The following is a 25,567-nucleotide window of genomic DNA, read 5'->3' as shown; positions in this document are numbered from 1 at the left end:
TCAGCTCCACAGATCCAAGTGCAGCAGCTAGTTTAATAGAATGGGCATTTCTGTGTAGCAGGCTATCCAAATGGAAAAAGAGCACGGGAAATAAAACGTCTGCTCTTGCTCTGGTCGTTTGGATGTCTTGAGGTGCCTCCTGGTCTTCCTGAGAGCAGGAGAGAGATGGAGAGGCACTTAGGAGGATCTCCCTGTGAGGGGTACCCAGCCCTGGCCGCTTCGGCCTGCAGTCACTTTCCTTGTCCTCTGCTGTCACCCCGCGGCTGCTCCAGGGAACAACTGCTTCTCCATGGAACTCATTTCTCAGTGGAAATAATTTTTCAATTATTACTGGTGTTGTGAAAATAGAGCAGTGCTGCACTTAAGCCACAGAAAGTATCTGAAAGGTTCAAAGGCAGAGGCTTGAATAAATTTTATTATGTGGGAAAGCGAGAATAAACTGTTTAAGAAGTGGTATTTACCTTATTCCTCAATTTCAGTTCTGAAAACCCAGGCAGGCTCCTCAGGAGATGCTGCAGTCCTCTGTCCACGTACAAAATGAGAGGGAAGGGGTCCTGACCCCTTCAGCTTGCCTGGCTGATATCTTTCAGTGCTTCCCACTCTGCCAGACATGATCTCTGAGGTCTGTTTTTCCTGATAGTATCGTTCACCCTGTGGCTCAGAGCACATTCCCTATGAGTTTGTCCTGAAAGTACCTTATGCTGCTAAAAATGATTGAACATTCATGTTAATAAGCACTGAATTAATTTTGTTCGTGCTCCGTGTCAATTCTTTAACTACTGCCCAAAAGCCCCTGAAATTCCCTGTCCACATGTTAGCAGAAATGTTTTTAACCTGCATGGGAGGGTTTTTCACCAGCTCAAGAAATGCTGGAGCAATCTGGAAACTAAGATGATAAGAGCAGACTTAGCTAGTGATTAACAAGGCATTTCAGAGCATTCCGGGAACTTTCGTGTTGATTTTATACTGCAGATACAGACATAATCCTGCAGAAACTGACAGGGTGAGAGAAGAAAGGCATTTGTTCTCTTCTGCCTCTAAAACAGTCCCTTCAGATATGGGTGGCAGGGACAGGTGCTCCCTAAAGCCACTCTCACAGTCACATGCAGCACCTCTCCCTCTCTTAGCCTGTATCCTCTGAAGTGGCCACATCCTGCTTGGAAATGTCTTATCCAGACATTTTAGGGAGGGGAATTTATACCTGCATTTCCAAGCTTATTCATTTACCAAGCCAAACACTTTTTGGCAAAACTATTTTTAGCTGCAGTAGACACAGAGATTAATTCAGCTGCAGTTCAGGTTGAGGCAGGTCCAAGTTTCCAGCGCTGTCAGGTGCCATGGAGATGGATGAGGTAAATAGACCTGCACAAACACCAGGCACATTGCCTGCTGTCTTCCTCCTTCCTGCTTGCTTTGGATTTACACCTTGCCCTGCATCTCCAGGATGACATGGGCATTCCTTTCTAGAGGAAGGGTTTCAAATTGTTGTTTTACCATATTGTGCCAGGGACAAGTCCCACACAAGCACTGCAAACACAAATTGAACACACACATTCCCTTCCTGCCTTCTCCTCCACTTGGCCCCATTTCCTGATTTCTCACAGTTCTCTTCATGTTTGTTAGGGTTTTTTTTGCTGCTCTTCTGTTTCCAAAAATGTCATTGAAAATAAACTGACAGGACAAACAGCTCCGAGGTTCCCACTAACAAGGGCAATGAGAAATGATGTGTTCAGCTCTCAGCAGCGAAAGGCCCCCAATGTCAGGAAAGAATTGGATTACAAAGATTTCATACTCCAGTTTTATATCTGGCTCAAAATGAGCCCCAACTCCTGCATCATGAGAAGGCCATTTGGCTGGCCGGCCTCCTCTCTTCTTGAACATAGTGCCAGGTTCTGGAGGTATTGTTACAAATGTGGTGATGATGAACCTCTGGGTAAAAATAGCCCTTCTGTTTTCTTAGCTTCAGCCTTAAGCATTGAAAAATCATATTCCTGCTTCACGTTTTTACACAATGCACTGGAAGCTTTACCCTCGCATCCTGGGCTGGAAGGAGGAAGGAGAGGAGCAGGAATAACTAGAAAGGAAGGGAATGTGCCTGCTAAAGGCAGCCACTACACAGAGGCCAAACAGCATTTCTTTACTTGCCATAGCTCCAGGGGATAAGGCAGCAGGCACACGTTTTTATAAGCTGAATTACACATTAATGAAAATCCCAGGACATTCCTGAAAGAGTGGAGGCATTAGTGGCAGCTGGGCAGCTGGCCAAATTCCAGTGTAGGTAACGACACTGTTTCCCCATGGTCTCCCCGCCACTTCAGTGAATGTGCTCAATTGTTTCAGCTCCAAGAGGCTCCACAGCATCTCTGGGATGTACAGTTCTCTGGGATAACATTCTCACTTAAGGAATCTTGGTGGAATTTAAAAATAGGTCCTGTGAATGATGACAATGTCCTTTCTGGCAAATAATTTTGCAACAACAGCTTTGAGACAAACAAGCTGCAGAAAACTTGAATATTGCGTAAAAGTTCCAAGAGGAAAGAACAAAAAGTTCACTGGAAACCTCAAAGCAGAAATAGTGTGGCAGACACTGCTCTGTTTGGAATTAGTTTTATTAATATCCTTCCAGGGATTTGACCAGGCATTGCTAAATTCAGTGTATGCCTTTTTCATTTCATGGGGTTAGGATGAAGCCTATACAGAAGTGTTACTGATGGGTAAGGCTTTATAAAAGGAAGGCCTTGCAACAGGGCTCTGGCCTGTTCCTTAGGCTAAGGAGAAGGGAGTGACTCAGCTGGAATAGAGGGATGTGAGAGATATGCTGCATGTCCACATCGTGGTGAATGCTGGCTACTTCACCTGGGCTTGTTGTGCCTTGAAACTGCATGAACTGGCATGGTTTTGGCAATAAAGAGCCCTCCTCTGCACTGCCTGGGGTCCCTGCATCACTCATTATCGCAACACAGAAGGATTCTTCAGGGAAAATGTGCCTCTGTAAGAGGGCTTGGAATGGATATTTCCTTTGCTATGGCTACAGATGGCCAGCTGCAACCCTTCCTCCAGGCTTCCAAATTTTTAAAGCTACTGTCTGAGGAAGTGTCTTTATGACAGTTGTGAAAAGCAAGCACTGCCTTGTCTGTATCAAAGCAGACTGTGGTGAACTTGTGAAAAGCTTGGATGAGCTTTGAAGGCCAGCTCAGGTTCAAAGGGCCTGGCAGGAGATTTCCACCTGGAAATGGGACAACAAACCTTAAGGCTGCAAGTGTGAGTTTCCAGCTGTCCTAGCAGAGACTTTGAGGAGCACTGATATTGAACTGCTGCTGTTTGCTCTCACCCTTGCCAACATAATAATTAAAAATGTACAGTGCTGGCCCTTTGAAAAGTTGCACAGAGCACCAGTTCCAGTAAAATCCCAGCATCTGTTCCTCAAGCTGAATTAGAATCAGAGCCAGCTGATTGAATCTCCCTTTTGCTGACAGGACAGACCCCCAGATCTGAACAAAGCCTGAGCAGTTTGATCTCTCCTGCATTCTGGCCCTTACTGAGGTCAGGATTAATGCCTTCACTGCATGGAGAGACAAAATACCGAGTACAAAAACAGCACAGTGATTATGGTGGCCTCTTGGCTGTTCCTGCTGGATCCTAGAGATCTCTATAAATTGCAGATGTAACTCTGTGCTGGTGTTTGTCTTCAGAGCTAAACAGCGTGCAATGCAGGGATGGAGTCTCTCCTCTCTACTTGCCGCTGGCATTGTTACCATGTGTCACAAGAACTGCTAAGTCTGGATGTCCATCTGTGGGGGAAGCAGGTTTCAATCACTGATAAAATCTACAAACCCCAGAGCCAGCCATGGCTTTCAGAGGAGCCCAGGCGACAGGGGCCAGTGCATGATCTCAGTGATGTTTTGCACCCAGCCATCCCTGTCCTGACTGATTAACTGAGAGGGGACTGAAGGAGCAGCATGCAGTACTTAGCTAATTACACTGCCCCAGGTCTTTTGTCCTGCTGCCGCTGGATCGCCTCAATTGATTCTTTCAGGCCCTAAACAGCTTTGTGGGCTGCATGCCTGGGCAGAATGAGGTCTTTTGTCATACTTTAATGAACGAAAATGTTTTAAATCCTCTCCTTCTCCCTCGACTCCAAGTAGCAGCAAGGGTAACCCTGGTGCAAGGACAGAATGATCACGGTGTCTATCACCATGAACATCCTCCTCCTCCAAGGCTGTGGGAGCTTACAAGCTTCCCAGCACCAGCTATCCCATCTACCCAAAGTATCTATTGCCACCTCCATGGACTACAGGGGATGTAAGCCTTGGAAGATTTTTAGAATACAGCTAAAAAAGTGTTAAATGTGTGAACATTCAGCATGATAACACAGGTTCATGAGTAGGTAATTCCTGCATAAACCAATCTGAAACTTTCCTTTTCTGGGGGAAAAAGAATTAAAAATAAAAATTGCACCTTCAGTTTAATGTTTTCCCTTCAGCATCCAGCTACCGGTGATGTGTTTTTTGTAGTTCAACTGAAAACACTTAATATTCCATTTAAAACATGGGATTGGCAGCATCCCCGCGAAGATCTCCACAAAATGTCTCCTAGTCAGTTAATCTAATAAACTTCCTCATATAATGAACACTTTCTCAGCATTGTCCAGAGTCATTAATCCTGGCACAGCCTCCCAAAGTACAAGTAGTAAAACATGGATGTCATGACCGAGCTATGAGCTGACCGTGCTGCACTCTACGTGCCCATTCTCCAGAGCTGGTTATTTTTCAGCTGGCTGAGTTTTAGATGTGAATTAAAGTGATTAATAAATGAAAAGGCTCTTATCATCCATTCCTGTGCTCACAGTCCCTGAACAATTTTTCCCTGCCACTTGCCAATGAAGCTGTAATAGCTCCCTGCATATGCTTCATCACTTCATGGTCAAAACTCGTAATCTGAGTAATAAGGGCAAACCCCATTCCTTTCTCCCAAGGAATGGATGTGGGGAAGGAGAGAACACCTTGGGACTAACAAGCAGTCGTTAACCCACCGTGATCAGAAAATAAAGGCGTGCTGCTCTTTTGAGACTGCTGTTTACCCTGAATGGGCTCCACGTCAGATTTGTTCCCTCGGAGTTCACGTAAGTTGGTTCCAGTGCCAGCTTGGCATGTCTGAAACGCTAATTGTCTTGTTTCCATTTCACACATCATCATCACAGTAACATTTCTGGAACTGGGAGACAAATGCCAATTTGACTGGAAGGCAGACTGAAACACAGCCAGAGAACCTGCAGGTTTAGTGCAACTCCAAATATGGCTTCTCCCTAGCCCAATAAAAAAAAGTACAACACTGGCAAAATTGCAGCCCTGTCCTTTGGGTTAAAAACTACTGTTTCAGACAAGGGCTTTTGCTGAAATGCTTGCAATACGTTTAGGTGTCTACTTGTCCCATAAAAGCTTATTTAATTCAAGAAGAAATCAATAAAGGCCCAGGTGCCCAAATGCGCACAGGTGAAATCTGTTTGGAGTTAAGTACTGAAGCATGACATGTCAATACAGTTCTTTGCAGATTTTAAAATACTACTTTTTAAACCAGAATTTGACTATTTGATTGACAATGAATGAATAAATGCACATAGATGACGTAATGTGATAGGAAAATGCATTAAAGCAGTTAACACAACATTTCCCTTATCAGTCCAAAAACACAGACCAAGTTTTAATATCTAGTAGTCTGGCATGGTCTAGCTCCATTACCTCAGCAGAAGGTTTAGAAGACTTCACTAAATGCAGATGGTTCATTGTGTGGAGGGAATGAAAGCCATGAAATACATAGAGTCAAAGCTCCCCAAAATATTTTTGTCTAACACCCTTCATTATGCAGATTTTCCTATTGTGGAAATACATCCATGGTGGAGTTTAGAAACTTTCAGTTTTGAGACCTTTTTTCCAACTCTGCAAGGATCTACCCTGCTGCCTAATCAGACTCTTCTGAGATCCCTTTCAGTCTCACAAGCAAAGATGGAAGTGGCTGATCTTGAAGCAAATGTCTGCCAACAGATATTTCTTTTTTCTCTTTTGGGAGGATGATGAGAAGTTTTCTTCATGCTTTCCTGAGGAATATAATCTGAACAAAACCTGTGTGGCTTGCTATTTGGGCAGCACAAGGACTGAATAACCTGATGCATTTTTTAAAGTTTTTCTGCATTTTTTCCTTGTCTCCTTCTCTTCAAAATGTCAGTTCAGCAGCTGAATGTCCTGCTGAAGCAGCACATGAAATTCTGTTCTAAGATGCTGAACACTGTGCCTGAGCTTTATGCCTAACCCTGCCTACCTTAAATCCTGGGTCTTTTCCTTGTGACAGAGCAATATGCCTAAGTAATTTGTTTTGTTCCTTAGGGACACATTATTCACTCCAGTGAAAGAAAAACACAGGGCAATTTCTCAGCTGAGATCCTGGTGCTGTTCCAGTATGACAAATGTGTTTATTTACACCAGCTAAAAGCACTGGCCTCTGGAAATCATTGCTCCATGCGTTATATCTGGTGATTTTTATGAATCAGGGAGCTTTCTTGGGAATGATGGGGAAGGCAATATTGAACCAGGATCCAAGAAAGAGGTCTCATGGCTCTTCAGCATCATACAAGTTTTTCTCCAGAACTCAAAAGAAAAAGGGCATAATTTATTTCCTAAGGCCTGGCCACACTGTCCTATGAAAGATCCCCTCTCTGTAGCTCACACAAAGCACTCACTTCTCTTTCTCCCATCAGTAGCTAATTCCAAGTCCCGTGTGGCCTGGGAAAAGCAGGAGAGGTGTGAAGCAAAGGAGTATCAGGGCAGGAAAGATTATTTCCCCTGCTTCTTGGAGAGAAGCAGCCCAGATAAAAAATGTTGTTCTTTGATGCCATAGCACAGATTTGGGATATTGGCCAGCTCCCAAGGGTGTCCTTGGATGACTTTGCTGTCATGTCTCCATTTCTCCAGGCAGATAATAATGCTCATCCATGACACTTAAATAGCCAGAACCGAACTCTGCCCCAGTTACATCAGGGCACAGCAGAGGAAACACTGCTGACACCTCACTCATTCTTTCCAGGTTTACCACAGGAAATTCCAAGAGCAGATTCCCACTCTGACGGTTCATCATGCTCCTCACAGAGGCACTCAAGGGTATTTCTTCAAAGCCCTTGCTGTGCAACACCCCAAAAAGCCCTTTGTGTCCATCTTATTCTCGTGGCCCATCACCTACACCTAAGACTGTGTTATATGTCTGCTCTTCTCTTGCACCTCCTGTGTGCCAGCAAGAAGACCTCAAACGGCCCCAAAACAGAAGTTAGGTAACAGAGGGCACAAGTGAGGGCCCGAGGCAGGACTGGATTGTAAGCAGCAGCTCCCTGGTCCTGCTGCAGGGCCCCTTCTCTTGAAGCACTCTGCTTTCCTCACTGCCCAGGAATGAACCTACCCAAAGGCACAGTCCAGAAGGATCAGGCCTGTAAGCTGGTTTCACTTTTATTATTTGCTCCTAATCTCCGGTCAGTTCCCATGCAGGTTCTTAAGATTCGATCACCCCACAGCAAAAGCTTCCAATGAACTGTGGTTAGTGAGTCCCAGGAACTCCTCTCACCTCGCTCAAGCCCCTGGGGTGAGAAAGTTAAGTGCTCCTCTGCAAGCTCAAGTGACTGCTCACCATTTCCTTAATATTCCATCTCTTTGTGTTTTGCAGTTTGCCTTCTGCTGAGCTAATGTTTATTTTTCCAGAGAGCAGTTATTGTGGTAAACTGATATCACACCAGCAGTGTGGGAAATAAGACTTCATCTCCTGTACTTCAACACTTCATCCAGGAAGGCAAAGAGAGCAACCTAAGAACCTTCTTTGTTTTTAACAAGGATGACACCTTGTTGCTAGTGCAGTGGTGGTGGCTGTCACTCCTTGATGCTTACTGGGTCTCTCTCACCAGTGATTTTCCATTATTTAAATTGTGTATTTTTTTCTAATGGAGAAGATATTGCATTCCCCTCATGTCAGTGTGGAAACCCCTTGGGCACATCAGCATCTGCTGCTGTTTTCTAGGTATTGGGACACCAAGACCTCCAGGAATATGACTCTTTCCTGTTTGCTCACTTTAATCATACCCTTGAGCGTGTTTTACTTTACCCACATAGGTAATATTAGAGAAAATAATGGGACTTGTGAGCTGAGAATGGACTAGGCCCCATTTTTGTGTTTGTAGACCTGTGCTATTCAAAACTGTGGAAGAAAAAAAATGTCCTTTTACTTTTTTGCAGTTGCGGAGAGCAGATGATTCTTTACGGAAAATACAACTCTCTAAGAATGTTTTCTATTCTAATCTTGCTGACTAATCTTTCTTCTTCTAAACTTTTAATCTTGCTTAAGGAATAAATGTGTGATATTGTGTTAGAAAAGCCAATCAACTGCTCAGGCTCTAGCTGGGAAGCAATGTGAGTTCCCCTTTGTACAAGCTCCTCTCAAATGTGATTGTTTCCCCAGTGTCAAATTCCATGGATTTTAGCAGCTGAATGGGTACAAAATTTGACATGGTCAGAAACGTGTGCTTATAAAAACTTATTACTGCTGAATAGCCGGCGCATTCTTGGTGCACTCATGCGCGCAGTGCCCTCGCAGAGGCCCGGCTGGCAGCACCCCTGGGCCTCATTAGCGCACACACGCACCCATCCCGGGCTCGCTCCAACGCCGCCCGCCCGTTCCCGTGGGCCGCGGGCAGCGGAGCTGTCCTCAGCTAACCCGGGCCTGGCCCGGGCGGGACACAGCCACCACCGCGGCTCCTGGGCCGCTCCTGGGGCCGAGGCCTCACGGGCTGGGAATTACAGCCCGAGCAACGCTGAGCTGAGAGCAAGGGTGGGCACAAACACCAAGACTCTGACTTTCCAGCTGACATTGCTGCTGGAGGGTTCACCAGCACACAGGTAGCTGCCATCTCCACAGCATGTCCACCAGGCCAGCAAAGCCCCACAAGGAGCGGCAAGCTACAGGCACGTTGGGTTGCATGGCTCACTGTAGCTGCCACCTCCACAGCATGCTCCACCAGGCCAGCAAAGCCCAGCAAGGAGCAGCTAGCTACAGGCATGTTTGGAGGCCTGGGACACTGTAACCCAAACCTATGGCTCCCATGCAAATGGAGCCTATGGGGTATATCCATTTTACAATCACCTAGGGTTTGGGTTGGAAAGGACCATAAAGACCATGTAGTTTCACCCTCCTGCCATGGGCAGGGACACCTTTCACTATCCCAGGTTGCTCCAAGCCCTGTCCAGCCCAGCCTTAGACACTTGCAGGATGCACAAAGCCAGTGGCTCACACTGCACACAAGTACCAGATTGGTGTGCATACACCAGCTTTAAGAAAAGCTGCCTCACCCTCACAAGCTCCTCTATTGCCAAGCCTTACACTACGAAAACCTCTTTGCCTGGATTAGTGCTGTCTCTAGACTTAGAGACAAATCTCACAAGTGATTTGGAATAGTTGAAATAACAAGTTTTGGGCAGCCTGGGCTGTGTGGGGAGGTTAAGCACAGATGCTGAGCACACAGTGCCTCCTTCCTGGCCTTACCCAGTTCCATCCAAGCTTCTGCTTAGAGCTGAGCTTTTTAGCTCAGGCAGAGGGAACTCCAGTGCCCCTGACACGCCTGGGCATGGTGGTCATTACAGGATGACTCTCCCTGCCTTTCTGCACTGGAGCATTCATGGGCAAAGGGCCACAATATCCCCTCCCAAAAGGTGGAAAGGCATCACGGGTGAGACCCCTGGGTGAATAAACAAGAGCAATTGCCAACAGGGAACTTGAGTGACAAAGCCAGATTTTTTATGGGTATTCAAACAAGAACCAGGGAAACTTCTCTGGACACTGAGTGCTCCTGCAAATCCAGTTCTCATCTACTTTGCTTTAACGACTGCCCAAAAACTTTTCTAATGCCTATGTGACTTGGGTGATTGTGGTGGTTTGACCAGGAAGAAGTGGGAATTCTGGGATGTTGTGGTCAAACCAATGGGTGCTTGGATTTTGATATTGGCACCTGGGATAACCAGTGGGTTTTAGGACACACCTCCGAGAACACCCAGGGGTTAAAAGCAGAGCTTCGGGTTCGAGGGACGCAGGTCGGAGCTCTCCCCTGTCCAGCCGCTGCTGCTGGGCGGGGGAGGGGCAGCCATGCGGTAGGCCTGGGCCTGGACAGAGATGGGAGTGAGAAGGCCTTGGAGGATGGAAGGGTGGAGAGCAACAAGAGACATCGGGCAGCCATTCCCCCCCCCCCCCCCCCCCTTTTGGAGACAGACAGAGAGAGAGAGAGAGTGCAGCCTGTGTTACCTTGAAACTCAGTAAATATGTCCTGGCAGCAGGCAGCCCAGCTGAGGAGATGGGGGGGGGGGGGGGTGTAGCCAGGAGTCCAGCCGCCTGGAGGAGGTTTTTAACCCTTTTTTTGGACAATGAAGGCCTTACAGAACATTAACCCTTCCCAGACGAGTGATAAGAGAGGAGGAGGATGAAGGTAATGAACGAGTGATGGAGGTCTGGACCAGAGAGAGAGAGAGAGTGAGAGATGTTGAAAGAATGGAGAAGATGGAGTGGCATTTAATGCTGGACTCTTTTGTGTAGTCATGGACAGAGCTATGTTTCCGTGAGATACAGAGACTGAGTCCAGGGGGAGAAATGTCCCAGAGCCAAAGAAGAGTCAGTGTGTGGACCCCTCGGCCCCAGGGGGTATATAAAATATGGGGGGGACGGATGTCCCAGAGGATGAGAAGGTGAGATACTGTGCTTTTCTGGAACTGGACATAGCATCCTTAAAAAGACAACCCTGGAAGCAGCCCTGATCCCTGTTCGGTGGTGAGAGCACCGGAACAAGGACGGAAAAGGCCACCATGACACATGGAAGGACTCCCTCTCCTCTTGAGGAGTTGAAAGTTTGACCAATCTAAAGGGTGGTGCCAGACGGAGTGTGAATAATTTTGGGAGTGTGGATAATTTTGGGAGATGAATTGTACGGGGATCTGGAGGAGGAGGGGGAAGTGTTTCTGTGTAGTTTTCATTCTCCTTATGATTTTTTTTTTTTTTTCCTTTGTGTATGTGTAGTTTAGTGTTTGTGTGTAGTTTAGTAATTGTTTGTATGTAGCTTAGTTAATAAACTTTTCTGTATGTTGAAGTTGGAGCCTGCTTTGTTTATTCCTGGTCACATCTCGCAGCAGACACCGGGGAGAAGGTGTCCTCATGGGGGCTCTGGCTTTGCCAGGCCCAAACCATAACAGTGATTAAATCCAATTGGTGTCATGTTAATAGTGAAAACACTTCCCAACACATACTGATTCCCATAAGATATTAATTAAAAACCAAACAGCCTGAAGGTCACTATTTTTAAAACAAAAAGGTACAATTTTTCAATTTAAATTAGTGTGTCATTACTTGATTTGATTTTGGTAGCTGAAGCTATCTCTGGGAATTGTCAAAACTAAAAATGTTATTGAAACAAACCATCTGAAACCAGTGCAAATATTTTTTTAACATCCACTGACCTGAAAATCTATTTTTCACTCAGCTCCAGTTATCAATAATAATAAGGGAAAATATCTTTCTCCATTAGAAATATTACATGCACAGGAATAATATCCAGTGATATTATCACATCCATTCCTTTATGAAAATTCTGCCTCACTACCTAAGTTTTCCTAGGAGCTTAAGATATCCCTTGTACTATTAAGAAAAGGTCTTAAAAGGGGGATTCTGGCAAGGTTCAGCTCCATTTCACCAGAAGACAAAAGGTCAAAATAAGCCCCAAAGATAATAAGGAGTGTCATTCATAGGTGGGATGAGAGCTAAATTACTCCACATTCAAGCAGAGCTTTAGTTTAAAAGACAAGAGTGGGGCACCCTCATTTAACTACAGTGATTCCAGTGGCAAGAACAAGGCTGCTTCCACATGCAGGTTAAATGCAGCAAGGGGCGTTGCTCCCCAACAGGCATGAAAGCAGGAATAGCTTTTAAGGGTTGAAACTTTTAGCTTTGACATTTTTAAAGTAGAATACTTCAGGTTTGCTTGTGGTGATCATTTTCATTTCCAAGTTCCCCTGCATTTATTATACAGGGTCAAACAAAACTTGTCAGTTCAGCACTGGTCCCTCATTTTTTTCTATTCTTCGCATCTTGCCATGATTTTGTTTCAGGGTCCACAAGAACCAGTCTCTTTATACAGACCACCAAACCAAGAATATTACATAGTTCTATGTTCTTTAAGCTTTGCTTGTATTAAAAATTAGTATTCATGCCATGGTCAATATGCTGTGAGTAAATAAAAACTGTAAATCCAAGTGAACAACCAAACTCCTGACACTGCCTGATCCAAATGCACAAATCCAAATCTCCTACGCTGCCCCCAAGCCAGCAACACACATATATCCAGATATTCAGAAAGAGAAAAGGAATTTCATAAGCCACCAGGCCAAGAAAATTCCTCCTCTGTTCTCCTCCTGACCAGGATCTTTGGGTTTCCAGCATTTTTCTTCCTGGCCATTGTTAGTTTTGGCAAGAGCAGTAACACCACTAAGAAGTTACAGACCCCCTGTTCCATTCCATAACCAATTTAGCTAACTTAAACCAGCAAAAAAACCCCCAAAACCCGCACCTTCTTATCAGATGGAATTTCCACTAGTGCCTGAGGGAAGGAGGAAATCAGAAAGCATACTACAACCCAGCAGGAAATATTTCTGGCCATGATTAATGCTTCCTTTAGCAGTGCAACAGAATCTTTGCAGATCTTTGGGGATCCTTGGAAGAATTCCATTTACTACTCTCCAGGCCATATTTTGCTGTGAAAACCTTATTACACAACAGAAGCATTAACGGATTCAGAGTAAAATAAGAAAAGATGTATTATCCTAAAGATTTGGAGAACAGGGAGAGAAGTTAAGAAAGGCACACAGGGTTTTCCTTTCACTCCATGTGATTATGTTGTGATAATGCCTGCTACAGACCCGTCCATCACTCGTGGACTCAGGTCAGAGAAGCTCTCTGACCCGACCAGCTGGGTGACACAAGCCAAACAATGACAAATTCAGCTTCAGTTGCTCTTGCCAGAGGGATCTCAGGGTTGCCTGTTGAGCAGCTATGAGACAGCCATATCCTTTTCCTTTTATCCATCTTGGTTTTTTCTTTCCCTTTCTTTTTGTCTTGGCTTGGGAATTTTCAGGGATAGCTACAGAGCTTGGAAAGGCCCAGTCTCTTATCTCGCGTTGCAGAAAGGCATCTCTCTAACTTTGGCTTCCTTACCCAGCTCCCACATTCCCGACTTTTAGCACATAGAGAGGTAATTGCCTTGAGTTCCCTTGATAGGAAGTACTTTAAAGCCATCCTCTGGCACAATAATCTCACCTCGCAAATTTCTAGGTATTGCTGTGAAGCTGGTCTGTGACATCTCACAGGGATGCAGGGGCCAACTCAGCTCCAATTGCCACTGGATTGATATGCTCCCTTCCAGTCATTGGGGAATGCCACGGCCACAGGCACGAGGGAAGATAATGCCTTTGCTGGAAATGGCAGGATACTGCCTCCATTTTCAAATTACCCTAAAGAGAAGCAGACTCACTCTGGAGTGCTGAAGAGTCAGCAACTAACCAAAGACATTTGACTGAGGATTGTGCTTGGTCCACAACTAGTCACCAAAAGTACAGGGGCAGACTACACCCCCCTGTGAATTACAAAGAGGGCTTAATGTGACTCAGGAAAAATCAAGATGATAATGCTGTTGTTGCCATGTGATTTATCCCGACCAGAATTTAGCTTGTGGCATCACATTTTTCCCCTAGTACAATATGCCACCCTGAGCTTCTCTAATATCTCATCACCAGAGGCAGGAGGTCTCCCAGAGCAGGGCTATCACACCCTCTCCCCACAAACCCCGAGGGGTCAGTGATTCAGCACTGACTCAGCGGGAGCAGGACCACAGACTGAGCCACTTTGTGTCATTTCTCTTTGCCTTGCAAACTCCCCCATCCAAGGGGGGACACAGTCCATCCTGTTAAGCTAATGAGAGCTGACAAGATCCCAACCTGAGAAGAATAAACCCTACAGAACAATAGATGCTCACCCTGGTTCTCTTCAGCTCCAAGCAGCACAGGAACCTTTTGTTTCAGCAGCTGACGAGATACACAACAAGTCATAGAAACACTGAGTCACCCAAGCGTACTTACTGTTGCTTCTGCTTACTCCTTCCTCCAAACCTCCAGCTTCTCTTGGTGTGTTCACAGTTCACTCTCCATCAGTCTCCGTCAAACAGTGATATGAACCAGAAAAAGCCCATGTGCCTGCTGGGCAGGGAAACCTCCAACTGCAGTTCATGATTAATGTCCAACACTTGGTTAAATAACAGCCAGTCTTAAGGAAAGCACAGATGAAAGTTGTGCCTAGACATTTTTTTGCATAGCAGCAGTTTTTTAGAAATCTTGGATGTTCTCTCTACAGGTTTCTCAGCTCAGACTGTACAGAGCACAGTCTCCCCATGGTCTTGCTGCCTTTCCACACTGTCTACAGGAAAAGAAAGACTGAAGCACCTGCAGTTCTTGTGCCTGGAGTTTACAGGGACTGGACTACATGGAGGGTAGAGTGATTTTTGGATGTACCCCTTAGTGAGCAGGTGAGGACACAGGTGCTGCTGGCAGGTCAATGTGTTGCTACATTAGAGGCAGCTCAAAAAGAAGCACAAGAACTTCTGTTCCCAAAGTAGAAGGAACTGTTAATAAATTGAAAATCCAAAGTTTTTCCAGCTGTGGTGGTGTATTGCTGAGAGTGGTTCCTGCAGAATGGCACAGAGGAGTGTGGGGACACCTGGCCAAGCCTGACTGCCACTGACTAAAGCAGGAGGGAGTAGGGCCTTAGGCTGGCAAAGGGGCTGCTCTGCACTTATGGGCAAGGAGAAGCAGGCAGTCCCTCCCCTCCCCTGTCTGTGGCTGTGTTTTTGGCCTAGCAAAAAGGCTAAGTTGCCCTTGATGAAGCTGTGATGGAAAACTAATCCTCTCCAACAATAGCCCAGTGCTAAGAAACATCTGTGGATCTGGGCAGGAGAGAAAGCAAGGACCTCTTCTAAGGGCATTTGTTTCTCCATCAGTCTTTTGTGGTGTCTCCCTCAGCCACCTCCTTCCCTGCTTGGTTGTTCCAGCATTAGTTTGCACAGGCTGTTTGCAGAGACAGAACAACAACAGAGGTCTGCTTGGAAAGCCAGCAGAAACCTCTTAGCTTGAGACCACAAATGTGCAGAATCCGCAAAGAACAAAAATGTTTGAACTTGCCTCCCCAAAAGTGTTGTATTCATTGACTTGCAAGCAGGGGGAACTGCCATAGCAATTTAACCTAGGGAAGAGTGCCAACAACTTATTTAATTGCAGAGTTGGTGCCAACAACCCCACAATACAACTATTAATACAAGTCTGCAGTACAAGACTAATTCTGCTAACCTTTTGCTATTGCCTTTTAGTCAGGTCAGTGGCTGCATCCCTTCTGTGCTGACACTATTCAACAAACACTGGCAACTGCTTTTAAGCAAACACCAAATGGAGCAGGGCAGGAGGGAGGGGAGAGGGACCATTGAGAAAATGAAGATTCCCCCCATGACCTCACCCCTCGCTGCCCAAATGTTTCACATTTCTCTCTCCATTTCAAGCCTCTCTCTTGAAATCTGTCTTGCCGTGTATTTGCCCCTGGAAAACAGCCAGATCTTTGGTCTGGATTCCATCAGCTCATTTCCCAGTTTCTATGAGACTGTATTTGAGAAATGTGGGTCTATCTCAGTCCACTGGCAAGAGTGGGCATCAATCAGTGTATGAAAACATGAGGTCTGACACTGGGGACCAATCCACTTTTCTAAATGCGGCGTTTCTTTAAAGAACACGTATTTTTACAGAAAAATTTTAAAAGAAAGCAATAATGGATCTGGCACTACTGCAAGTTTTCAAGGGCACTATTATTCCAGCAATTACGTGCCATTGTAAACATCTTAAAATCCAGTATTAAATGATGCATAAATCTGAAGCAACATCATCATCATTCTTGTATGAGGTAGTAAACTTGCTGCTGCATTTGCAGACTCTTGCTTCACTCTTCACCCATCCCCACATTTGGGGTTTTATAGTTACATCTCGTGACTGTATCATAACTTCCAACCACCTGGAAGCACATTTCTTTAGCTTTTACCTTTATCCTGCTGCCACTACCATGATAGAGAAAATAAATACTGCCTACAAACTCAACAGAAAAACAAGGTAATAGGGCTACAGTGAACACTCCTTCTCAGGGGGTCAGCAGTTCTCTACAGGTATTGGGAAATTTTCAGACCCTGCTGATCCTACAAACCAATCCCCTGAAGACTTCAGCTCACAAATGGCACCCTGCATGTCACGTTCAGCAAATGCTCTGCTACCCAGAGTGGCTGTAAGCCCCAGGATGTGCTGGATCTGCGCTGGCCGGGTTGCAGAGGCTGGAGCTGCTGACGGCAGCGCTGCAGAATGTGCGACCCAGCCAAGCTCCTCATGCGGCCGGGCCTCGCAAAATCCCCATTCTTGGGCAGAATGGGCAATAGCTTTCAGGCTGCCAGATTATCTGGCGAGTCTGTGGGAACTGCAAAACACTGCATCTGCCTGGAAAATGGCACCAGCTCACCACAAGACGTTTCCAGAGGGGAAAGTTAATATATGGGAGGAATGCACATAAATCCTGTTATTTCTTAATGGGATTTGGGAGCTTATTTCTCACCCCGTGCTTTGAAATGTATCCCACAGCCTATTCTATTAATGAATTTAAGCACAGTGATTTTCTTATCAGCAGGAATCATTCTTCACTGGGGTTCGATTTTTTTTTGGTGGGATTTTTTAATGCAAGTGTGAAAAATTAATATTATGCTTGAATACCAGTTAGGATGTTAACAAGCTGTGTCCTGGATAAGCTGCTCTTGTTCTCCTCCTGTTGTTCTTCTCCTAATTTCAGTTGACCAAGAAACCTGGAATCATTTATTTGTTGGGGTTTTTTTTATGATTTAGGCAGTGGTTGGCTAAAAATGGAAAGATGGGAATTCTATTTCTGGTTCAGCTGTGTGAATGAGTGGACACAAACTTTCTCTTGCTTAAAACAAACAACATTTGGAAAGTTTTTTTCCACCTCTTGGGTGTACTCAGTTGGTACTGATGGGTACCAACATCTTTCGGGGTTTCCTGGCACTGCCTTGGATGCTCTCTGCTGCCACTGAATGGGGATTCACTCCAGGCTTTGGAAGTACACAAATGAGTTACAGAAATTTTCTGCCTTAGCAGTCTATCTTCAAAGGCCTCTGCACTTGTTCCTTTGACTATCAGAGTTTGTTGGAAAGCAAATTACAGCTCACCTCATTTTCACTTCCCTCCCAATTCTGACTGGTTCAGAGAATATTCTGAGTTGGAAGGGACCCATAAGGATCATCAAGTCCAACTGCTGGCTCTGCACGAGACCACCATGTGCCTGGGAGCATTTTCCAAGCACTCCTTGTGCTCTGGCAGGCCCTGGGGAGCCTGTTCAGTGCCTGACCACCCTCTGGGTGAAGAACCTTTTCCTAATATTCAGCCAAACACCTCCTGACACAGCTCCAGCTGCTCCCTGGGATCCTGTCACTGGGTGAATACTTCCTGTGCAATAAACCTATGCTGGATTCATGCTTCCCAATTTTGAGCTTCCTCAAAAGTTCCTGAAGGGAAACAATGATGAAATTTGAGATGAGATTAGCTCAGCTCCAGCTCTATTATCAATGATGGGTTTTCATCCTATGCCTTGGGCTCCCAAGAACTGTGGTAAAGGCTGTATCTGCTACAGCCAAGGATATGTGGCATTCTTCTGTCTAATGTTTCACGCAAGGTAAAGCCAGGGCAGGATTCACAAAGGCTTCATTTCTGGACCTTAAAGATTATGTGTTATGTTTAATCACATAGGATTCCTCTCTGTCCTGAGAGGAAAACATTTCTTCCCTTATACCTTTCTGTGACTTTGGAGGATATGACACTCAGTAACTCCTGTGGCAGCCATGAGGGGTGGAGACCTGATCTTTCAGAGGATTTAGTGGATTTAGGCCAAAACCTCACAGCTTGGGCTGACCTCTGCTGAGGAGGAAACTAAAGCATGACTGGTCAGCTGGACCCCAACATCTGGCAGCTGCCATCCCCACCCCTTCTCAGCACAAAGAAATCCTTTTCATCATCTTTTCCTTCCACAGACACATTCACAACATAGTTGTTTGCGCCCCTTGGGATTCACAGCCTGGGACAAGTATGGTATTCCCTGCAGCCAGGCTCCCTGGGATGCACCACAGCAAGCTGGTAGTGCCCCCTCAGCAGTCTGAGAGCTGCCCTGACCCTGCCCATGTCAGGCTCTGGGCTTGCCTGTGGCTGCTAATGCAGTGCTGTGGAAGTGAACAGAAGTCTTTTTGTGCTGGAGAATGCTCGGCAGCCTGATGGGGGGGCTGACAATAGAAGCCTTTTCATGCAGCAACTCCCTCGCTTTAAGCAAAGGTAGTCCCTTGTGCTGCCATCAGCAGTCTTTGGAGAGGCCCTGATGTGAGCCCTGGGAAGCCAGGAAGAGGGGTGAGGAACTGCCTGCTGCTTCCTCACAGTTACTGTGGCAGCTGCCAGTCTGCAGCATCCACATCCCCTTGGTTTCTGGGATCAGACCTCTGCCTTGTGCACTGCCTGCAGCAGGAGCCAGATGTGCCAGCAGATGATTTTGCACCGTGGACCCCTCACCATCACCGGCCCACTTGCAGAATATTCAAAGATAAAGGGTGAGAAGGGGTGGTTTTGTCAAAAATTAACAACACACTGAGCTATTCCTCAGCAGCAAGGAGAAAAACAAAGTCCATATTGACAGCAACAGGGGTGGAAATGTCCAAAGAGAAATTACAATAAATTGCAAATAAATCACAGAAGATGTCACTGTGCCTCTGGCTCAGTTTCATGTCCTAATGCCCAGGCCAACAAGTCTCTCATGACTCTGCCAGCTTCAGAGAAGCCTCCCTAACGTGAGCATGGGCCATGGGTTTTGTGCCTGCAGCCCTACAAAAAGGGTAACAGTTCCTAAACTGCCACTTGTCACACCAAGGGATGCAGGGAACAGTGCACAGGAACTTTGCCTGTCAGTGCATAAGATAATTTTATTTTGTTTAAGGGGACTCTGGACATTCAAGAAGGGAAAGCTACGAGCTCCTGCTACTGGGAGAACACAAACAATGTTTGGATCAGACAGGGCTAAGTGTCTGTGGACCAGCTGGGTACAGAATGGCCTTTTGAGTTTTGTTTTGTCAAGAATGGTGGAACAATTCCCACTGCACATCACTAAGTGCTCTTTGAGCTCCCTCAACCAAAAATACCAGAGAAGTAGCACAGGCAAGGGAGCCTTGTGAAGGCAGCTGGGTCCAGCCCCTGCAAGCACTGACTGAGAGCACAAACCATCAGAGTTTGGATCAGGCTCCAGACAAGATTTAAACACCTAACAAGAATTCCAGATTATTTCTCAGGCTCTGCCCCAAACAATTCCCATTATTATTAAACTTTTATTGCTTCCTACATCCCTGCTGAGACGTAAACCTCAGAGTTTGTGTCATGCTTTTGGCATGAGGTCCCTGCAAACGACCTGCCCTTTTGAGTGAAGGGAACCCATGAACTCCAGCACAGCATGTGAAAAGTGTTCCCACACAGCCACCATCCCAGGGAGAAGGCTTTGGATGCTTTAATTCCTAGGCAAGAGAAACAACTCCTTTGTTAACATTGTCAACACGGAGCTCAAAATAAAAGGGCATTTCAGAGGCCTACAACAGCCAGAACTGTTCCAAAGGTTTGTGTAGCGAGGAGAAACACGCCACAGAAATACCTCTCCTGGCTCCAAAATGGTTCAGACTGATTAACATTAATTACCTAAGGTTAAAAATTCTTAGAGAAAATTGAGAGGGAATGAAACCTTACCTTCCCTTACCAGTTTGCCTTTACTGCCTATAACAGTCAGGGCTTTCATTTTTGCATTTTTGCAGCTAAGGGTGAGCCAAAAAAGTAATTTGGAAATAGAAATCTGGGTTTACTTCTGGGTATTATCATGATTTTGAGGCCACAGAATATTGGATTCTTATTAAACACTTGGTATCACTGTGGCATTTGTCATTGAAGTTCTGTTTCCAGATGAAAAAAACACTTGTTTAATGAAATTTCCACTGCAAGCAAATATCCTCAAATTGGGCAACAATTACAGGGTTCTAAATTACTAAACAGGTATGACAAAAAATCAGAAATTCAGCTGTAGGACCCAAGGTCTAGAAACAGAGGAGTGGAGGTCACTTCAGGGAATCTGACTTCTACTCATTTTGAAGCCTTAGTGACACATTGAGGACACTGAGTTACTTTTTAAGCACCAATGGGTGTAAACACTAAAACCAAAACAAGCAAGTGTCCTGTTTTTTTATAAAAGGAAAGTAATTAAAAACGTGAGAACCTTCTTGCCAAAGGACTATTTGACCACACGTCATTGACTGCATGTTCTGTACCACACAATTAATATAAAAAGGAAAATACATGGTGTTAATTTGCCTCTTTTTGGGCACTGTCCCACTGCTACCCAGGGACATTCTGGTGCTCCTTTAGCTGCTGAGTTTTGGGCATTTCCTTGAGGTGCAGCAGAAAAGGAACATGCAACTGCCTACCTTTTGCCATCCTTCCCCTTCTTTCCTGCTGGTACAATAAAAACATGCTGGGAGGATTCCACAAAGCTTTATTCTGAGGCTTCTCTCAGGGAAACATTTAAGAATCTTAAGAATTACTTTGTTATTAGAAACTGATGCATGATTCTTTTTTTTTTTTTTTTCCCACAGTGTAAAGTGATTTGCTGCAAAAAAGCATTTGTAGTATTATCTGGAACTGTTGTTGGATCATTCCCAGTGCCTGCATCCTTAATGGTCCTTTTCAACCTAAAACTTTTTATGATTCTCCAAGCACTCTTGTACAGAATTAAATCTGTAACATAATTCATCATTTCCCCACAGATCCTCATTACTTCACAGTACACTCAGGCAAGGAACATCGAATTAACTAAATGAGTAATATGCAATTAATTCTGAGGAGCACATAGTGAATTGAAGGACCAGAGGAATTTCTCAGTTGAAACTGGAAACCAGGAAACAGGAGCTGCCTGCATTCCAGAAATCAGAGCTTTCACATGCAGCCATTCTCCAGCTCTGCATCACCCATGCATGAGCAAAACACTGAAATGCTGACACTGAGCACAAACCAAGCAGGGACTACGAGGAGAAAAAAGGGAAAATCCCACCAAAAATAAAACCCAGCACATTTTTGCAGTGTTGTTTCAGGAAAGGCAGGCACAAGTCATACAGCTCCCAGTGGCACTGTGCACGCTCCGGGCATGTTTGACATTAAGGGGCTTGGTTGTTGTGGAAACCAAATCCCATAGATTAATTAATGTTCAGCAGCCAGAGCCATCTCCCATCCTCTCTGTCTCCCTGCCCCCAATTAAAAAAAAAATAAAAAGGAAAAAAAGAAAAAAGGGGGGAGTGCAATTTTTACATCACAGAGGAATGTCAGAGGAAAAAGAAAACTGCAGAAAACCTCACAACTGCAGAACACTGCCAGGAACAGTGAACAGCCTGTGTTAGTCCCAAGTGTTTATAAAAGAAAAATTAAAACACCATTTCAGTGAGGCTGGCTTTTGTGTCTGTGGCTATGCCAAACTGCCTCCAAGAAGATGAAAGATGCAAGAAAGATGATTGTGTGACATTTCTAAAATCCCTTTATGCTGGAAAGACTTTAATAGGAACCCCCTTTTTTATTTTCAACATGTAAATGTAGTAATCATAACTAATTTATGTCAGTGACTGACAGTCTTCATGTGATTGTGTTTGCACAGGGAATTGCAACGGGATTTGAAAATGCAAAGGATTTCAACAACATTGATTCTGAGTATCAGCATTTTCTTGTATCTGCTGCTGGTTGTGATTCATTGAATTCCCCACATACATCCCAGTTTGCAGGAGGGCGTAGGATTGGACAAAAGTCCGTTTGTGCACTGGTAGTTTAACATACATACTATAAACACAGAATGCACCAGATTGATGACACAGGACACATATGGTTAGGACCCACTAGAGGTGAAATTTCAGAATTACCTATATCCTATTTTCAGAACAGTTTTAGAGTCATAGGTCAAACATATTTTAGATATTCAAAGATTTAGGGTGATGCTTTTGAAAATCCGTGGTCTTCAGCACCAGTTCTGATGAGAACAAGGAATTCCTTCTCCCATTTTTCCCCCTCAAAACATCCTTGAGAGCTATGCCTCTAGTTGCCTGTTGAGAATACCCAATTATTAAGTAGTAAACATCTTGAAGGTGTACCATACTTGACAGATATTTACTAACCAGGGTGAGCAAACCACTTACCAACCAGGTGCAAGTGTTTACTGCACAGTTTCACACACACACTCCTAATTAGTGCACATTCCTCCGTGTGGCTGGGAGCACTCGGTGTTTTACCTCAGGAGTGGCGGGGATGGATGGATTACTGACCGTGCTCAGATATGGCACGGCTTCACGACACAAGATCACTTCACCAGAGTCCCCTGCTCCCTCCCATTGATGGCAGTGAAATAAATACAGCCACTTCCTGTGGGACAAAACCTGCACTTGGATAGTTAAACAATGCCAAGAGCTCTCCTGTGTTTCTCAAATATGCAGCTCCTGAGCAAAGCTGCTGACTCAAACAGGTGCTCAGCACTCAAAACCCAACTAAATACAAGGCCAGCTATAACATTTCGGTGTTACTTCCACAACTCTTGCCCTCTGAGTCGGGCACCACTCCCAGCTTGCTTGCATGGCACAGAAAATGAGAACAATTACCTTGGAGATGATTAATGGCTCTCCATGCTCCAGCCCGCCCTTCAGCGTGAATCCCCATGGAGCACCTCCGTGCAGCAGTGCCTCCAGGTAGATGTATCTTCCCTTGTGGGTGATGCTGCACTCTGAAGGGGATATGCTGCTGTTAATGTTGTCCAGCATCCTCATCTGTCCTAATCACATACTCAGGCAAACACAAAACCCACTCAGGCAGTCACAGAACGACCAGCTCGGAAATCAAAGTCCCCAGAAGTCCACTGCAAGTCATGCCTGAATAGGAGGAACAAGAAGAGCCTGAAGTGGAAAGTTCTGCTTCAGAGCTGGAGTCCAAGGTGATGGGTTAAAAACAGCCCCATCCACATTTCACCGCGCCGCTTCTCCACTGGGATTTTAGTTTCAGCACTGAGCTCTCCCCATTCCCAGCTACTCTGGGCATGAGAGCTCAGGAAAGATTTCTCTTCCTGCCTTAGGCAGATCAAAACTACTTTCAAAGATGGGGGCAAAAAAAGAAAGAAAGAAAGAAAAAAAAAAAAATAGAAAAAGTTTATGGATTTAAAAGCCCCCGGCCAGTAAATTGCCAAAATCCAAACGAATGCTTCATTTGTGATTGATTATCAGTCTTTTCTTCCTTTCTGCATGCGATTTACCATTACAATGGCCTTTTTGCCTCAGCCCACTGCACTAAAAGAATGGAAGTGTCTTCTCCCTCTCAGCTCTCAGTTACTCTGCTCGCTTACTTCACAATTTTCTGACTTGTCAAAAAAAAAAAAAAAAAAAGGCGAGGGGAGGAGGAGGAGGGAGAGAGCAAGTCCATTCCTAAAACCCTTTAGAGGGGTTTAAAATGTGAAATAACTCCATACTTATTGGATTAAAGAGTGAAAAAGAAACCATTGGGAAAGCTGGAGTAGCAGGTGAAATGAATCCTCTGGGAAAAACGTTAAGGCGATAGCTGAGCTCTTTTCATTTTCGGCGCTCTCCCCGATGAGCGGCCAGAGCTGCAGCAGCTACCGCTGCTCTGAAGGAGGGTGAGGAAGCGAGGGGGAAGAGAGAGAGAGAGAGAGAGAGAGAGAGAGAGAGAGAGATGGATTAAGGCAAGTAAGGCAGTGCTGCCCAATTGTGCACATCAAGCATGCAATTATAAAATGCAGTGTGCAAAGCTGGGGCTCACCCTTTTATTATGCCCCCGGAAACCACCATCTTTCTATTGTCCTTGCCAAGGAATTGTAACAATCCAAACTGCCAGTTGCTGAAAACACAATGGACCTGTTCCAAATCAGCTCAGTGGAGCACTGCTAATAATTCTGCTCTCATAAAGTGCTTTTCCTCTGCGTGGAGCCTACCAGCTTCCCAGGACATATTTCTTTTCCCCATTTACATTGCCAGAAAATGCCAATGCTTTCCCAATAAATGGAATAAGAAACAACACCAAAACTCTGGATACTTTTATTCGTGTAGGCAGTTACCTATTGTAGAACATGTGGCTGTGGGTGGATCTGCTCTTCCGTATGTGCACACAGACTTCACAACTTGGCTCATCCCTTAACATATATCACAGCACGTGTCACAGAAGGTGTGCAAAACCTTTCCTGAGTTTTAACTGGATCTCAAATGGGACAATAGAGAGAGGAGACCAGAGCCCACTGCCTTTCCTGTTGGCAGAGCTGAGGAAACACACAGTAGTGTCTGCCTCTAAGGCACCCCCAGCTTTTGATCTCACCATGCATGGAATGTGCATTATTTCTCCTTCGGGTTTTGCAAGCTCTCAGGGCCTTGTGTTAACAAAACCTTAATGAACAGTGGGGAAAAAGCTTTGGAGCTGGGACTCTAAACCCAGGATTCCTTGCATTTGTCCGTGCCACCCCATTCCCATTCCAGCCATTAAGATGTTGCAGGTTCCCAGAGCCTTCTATTTGCCCCACACGTCCCAGGTCTCATTCCTGACAGCCCTGGGGACAAATGCAGGAAAGAGGCCCCTCACTTTATTTTTCATTTTAGATGATTCCTCAATCCTTGCTTATCCTGAGCTTTGCCCCCTCAGCTTCCCTCCCAGGGGCTGAGTTTTCATTAGCCTCACAACCTGGTCAGGGCTCACAGGTTGCTATTATCCAGAACTCACTCTTTAGCCTGACTCAAATCAGATTTCTGAGGCTTTACACTCCTAATGTTTCAGTGTGAAAACTCTCGCTCCAAGGCACCACAAAGAGCAATTCATGCCCATGCTCTGCACAGCCCTTCCAGGGACAGGAAAAGCCTCTGGGAGCTCTCCTGAGGCCGTGCCTCCTGCTCCCCTCAGCCAGCAGGAGTGGGTAAGGCTGTGTAAGGACACAGCAGCCTGTGAACAGCCCGAGGCACTTCTCTGGATTGCATCCATTTCCCATAGGAAATGTTTGTCATCACAGCTGTCTTTGGACACCAGATTTCCAGTGAGAGCTCTGTTTCTCACGGGGTCTGCTGCATCTGATGATTTAAAGTTATCAACATACTTCTGAGAGAGAATTTTACTTCTCCTCCAGCACTGTGGTTTGTTTCAAGTGCTGAATCCAACATAATTTTTGCCAAAACTCCATCAGATTTGTCACCATTGCAAGCACAGAATTTTCTCCTCTTACCACCCTCAAATTTGCCATTTTTTCATGCTGTTAATCCAGCTCTAAAAAGGTCACA

At 45.3% G+C, this 25,567-nt stretch overlaps 1 protein-coding gene across 1 annotated transcript in view; it reads right to left on the bottom strand.

Annotated features, from left to right (window-relative positions):
* Nucleotides 1-23,071, bottom strand: part of SHROOM3 (shroom family member 3) — a 111,378-nt gene extending 88,307 nt beyond the window's left edge. Inside the window, exon 1 of the mRNA XM_058024443.1 lies at nucleotides 22,907-23,071. Within this exon, the coding sequence (XP_057880426.1) occupies nucleotides 22,907-23,071 (165 nt within the window). The remainder of the gene's footprint in view (nucleotides 1-22,906) is intronic.
* Nucleotides 23,072-25,567: the final 2,496 nt, after the last annotated feature.

The sequence above is a fragment of the Melospiza georgiana genome, chromosome 5 (genome assembly GCF_028018845.1).
Source record: "Melospiza georgiana isolate bMelGeo1 chromosome 5, bMelGeo1.pri, whole genome shotgun sequence".
Classification (NCBI taxonomy): domain Eukaryota; kingdom Metazoa; phylum Chordata; class Aves; order Passeriformes; family Passerellidae; genus Melospiza; species Melospiza georgiana.
Note: the sequence above shows the minus strand (reverse complement) of the source record. Positions and strands in the feature narration are given on the sequence as shown.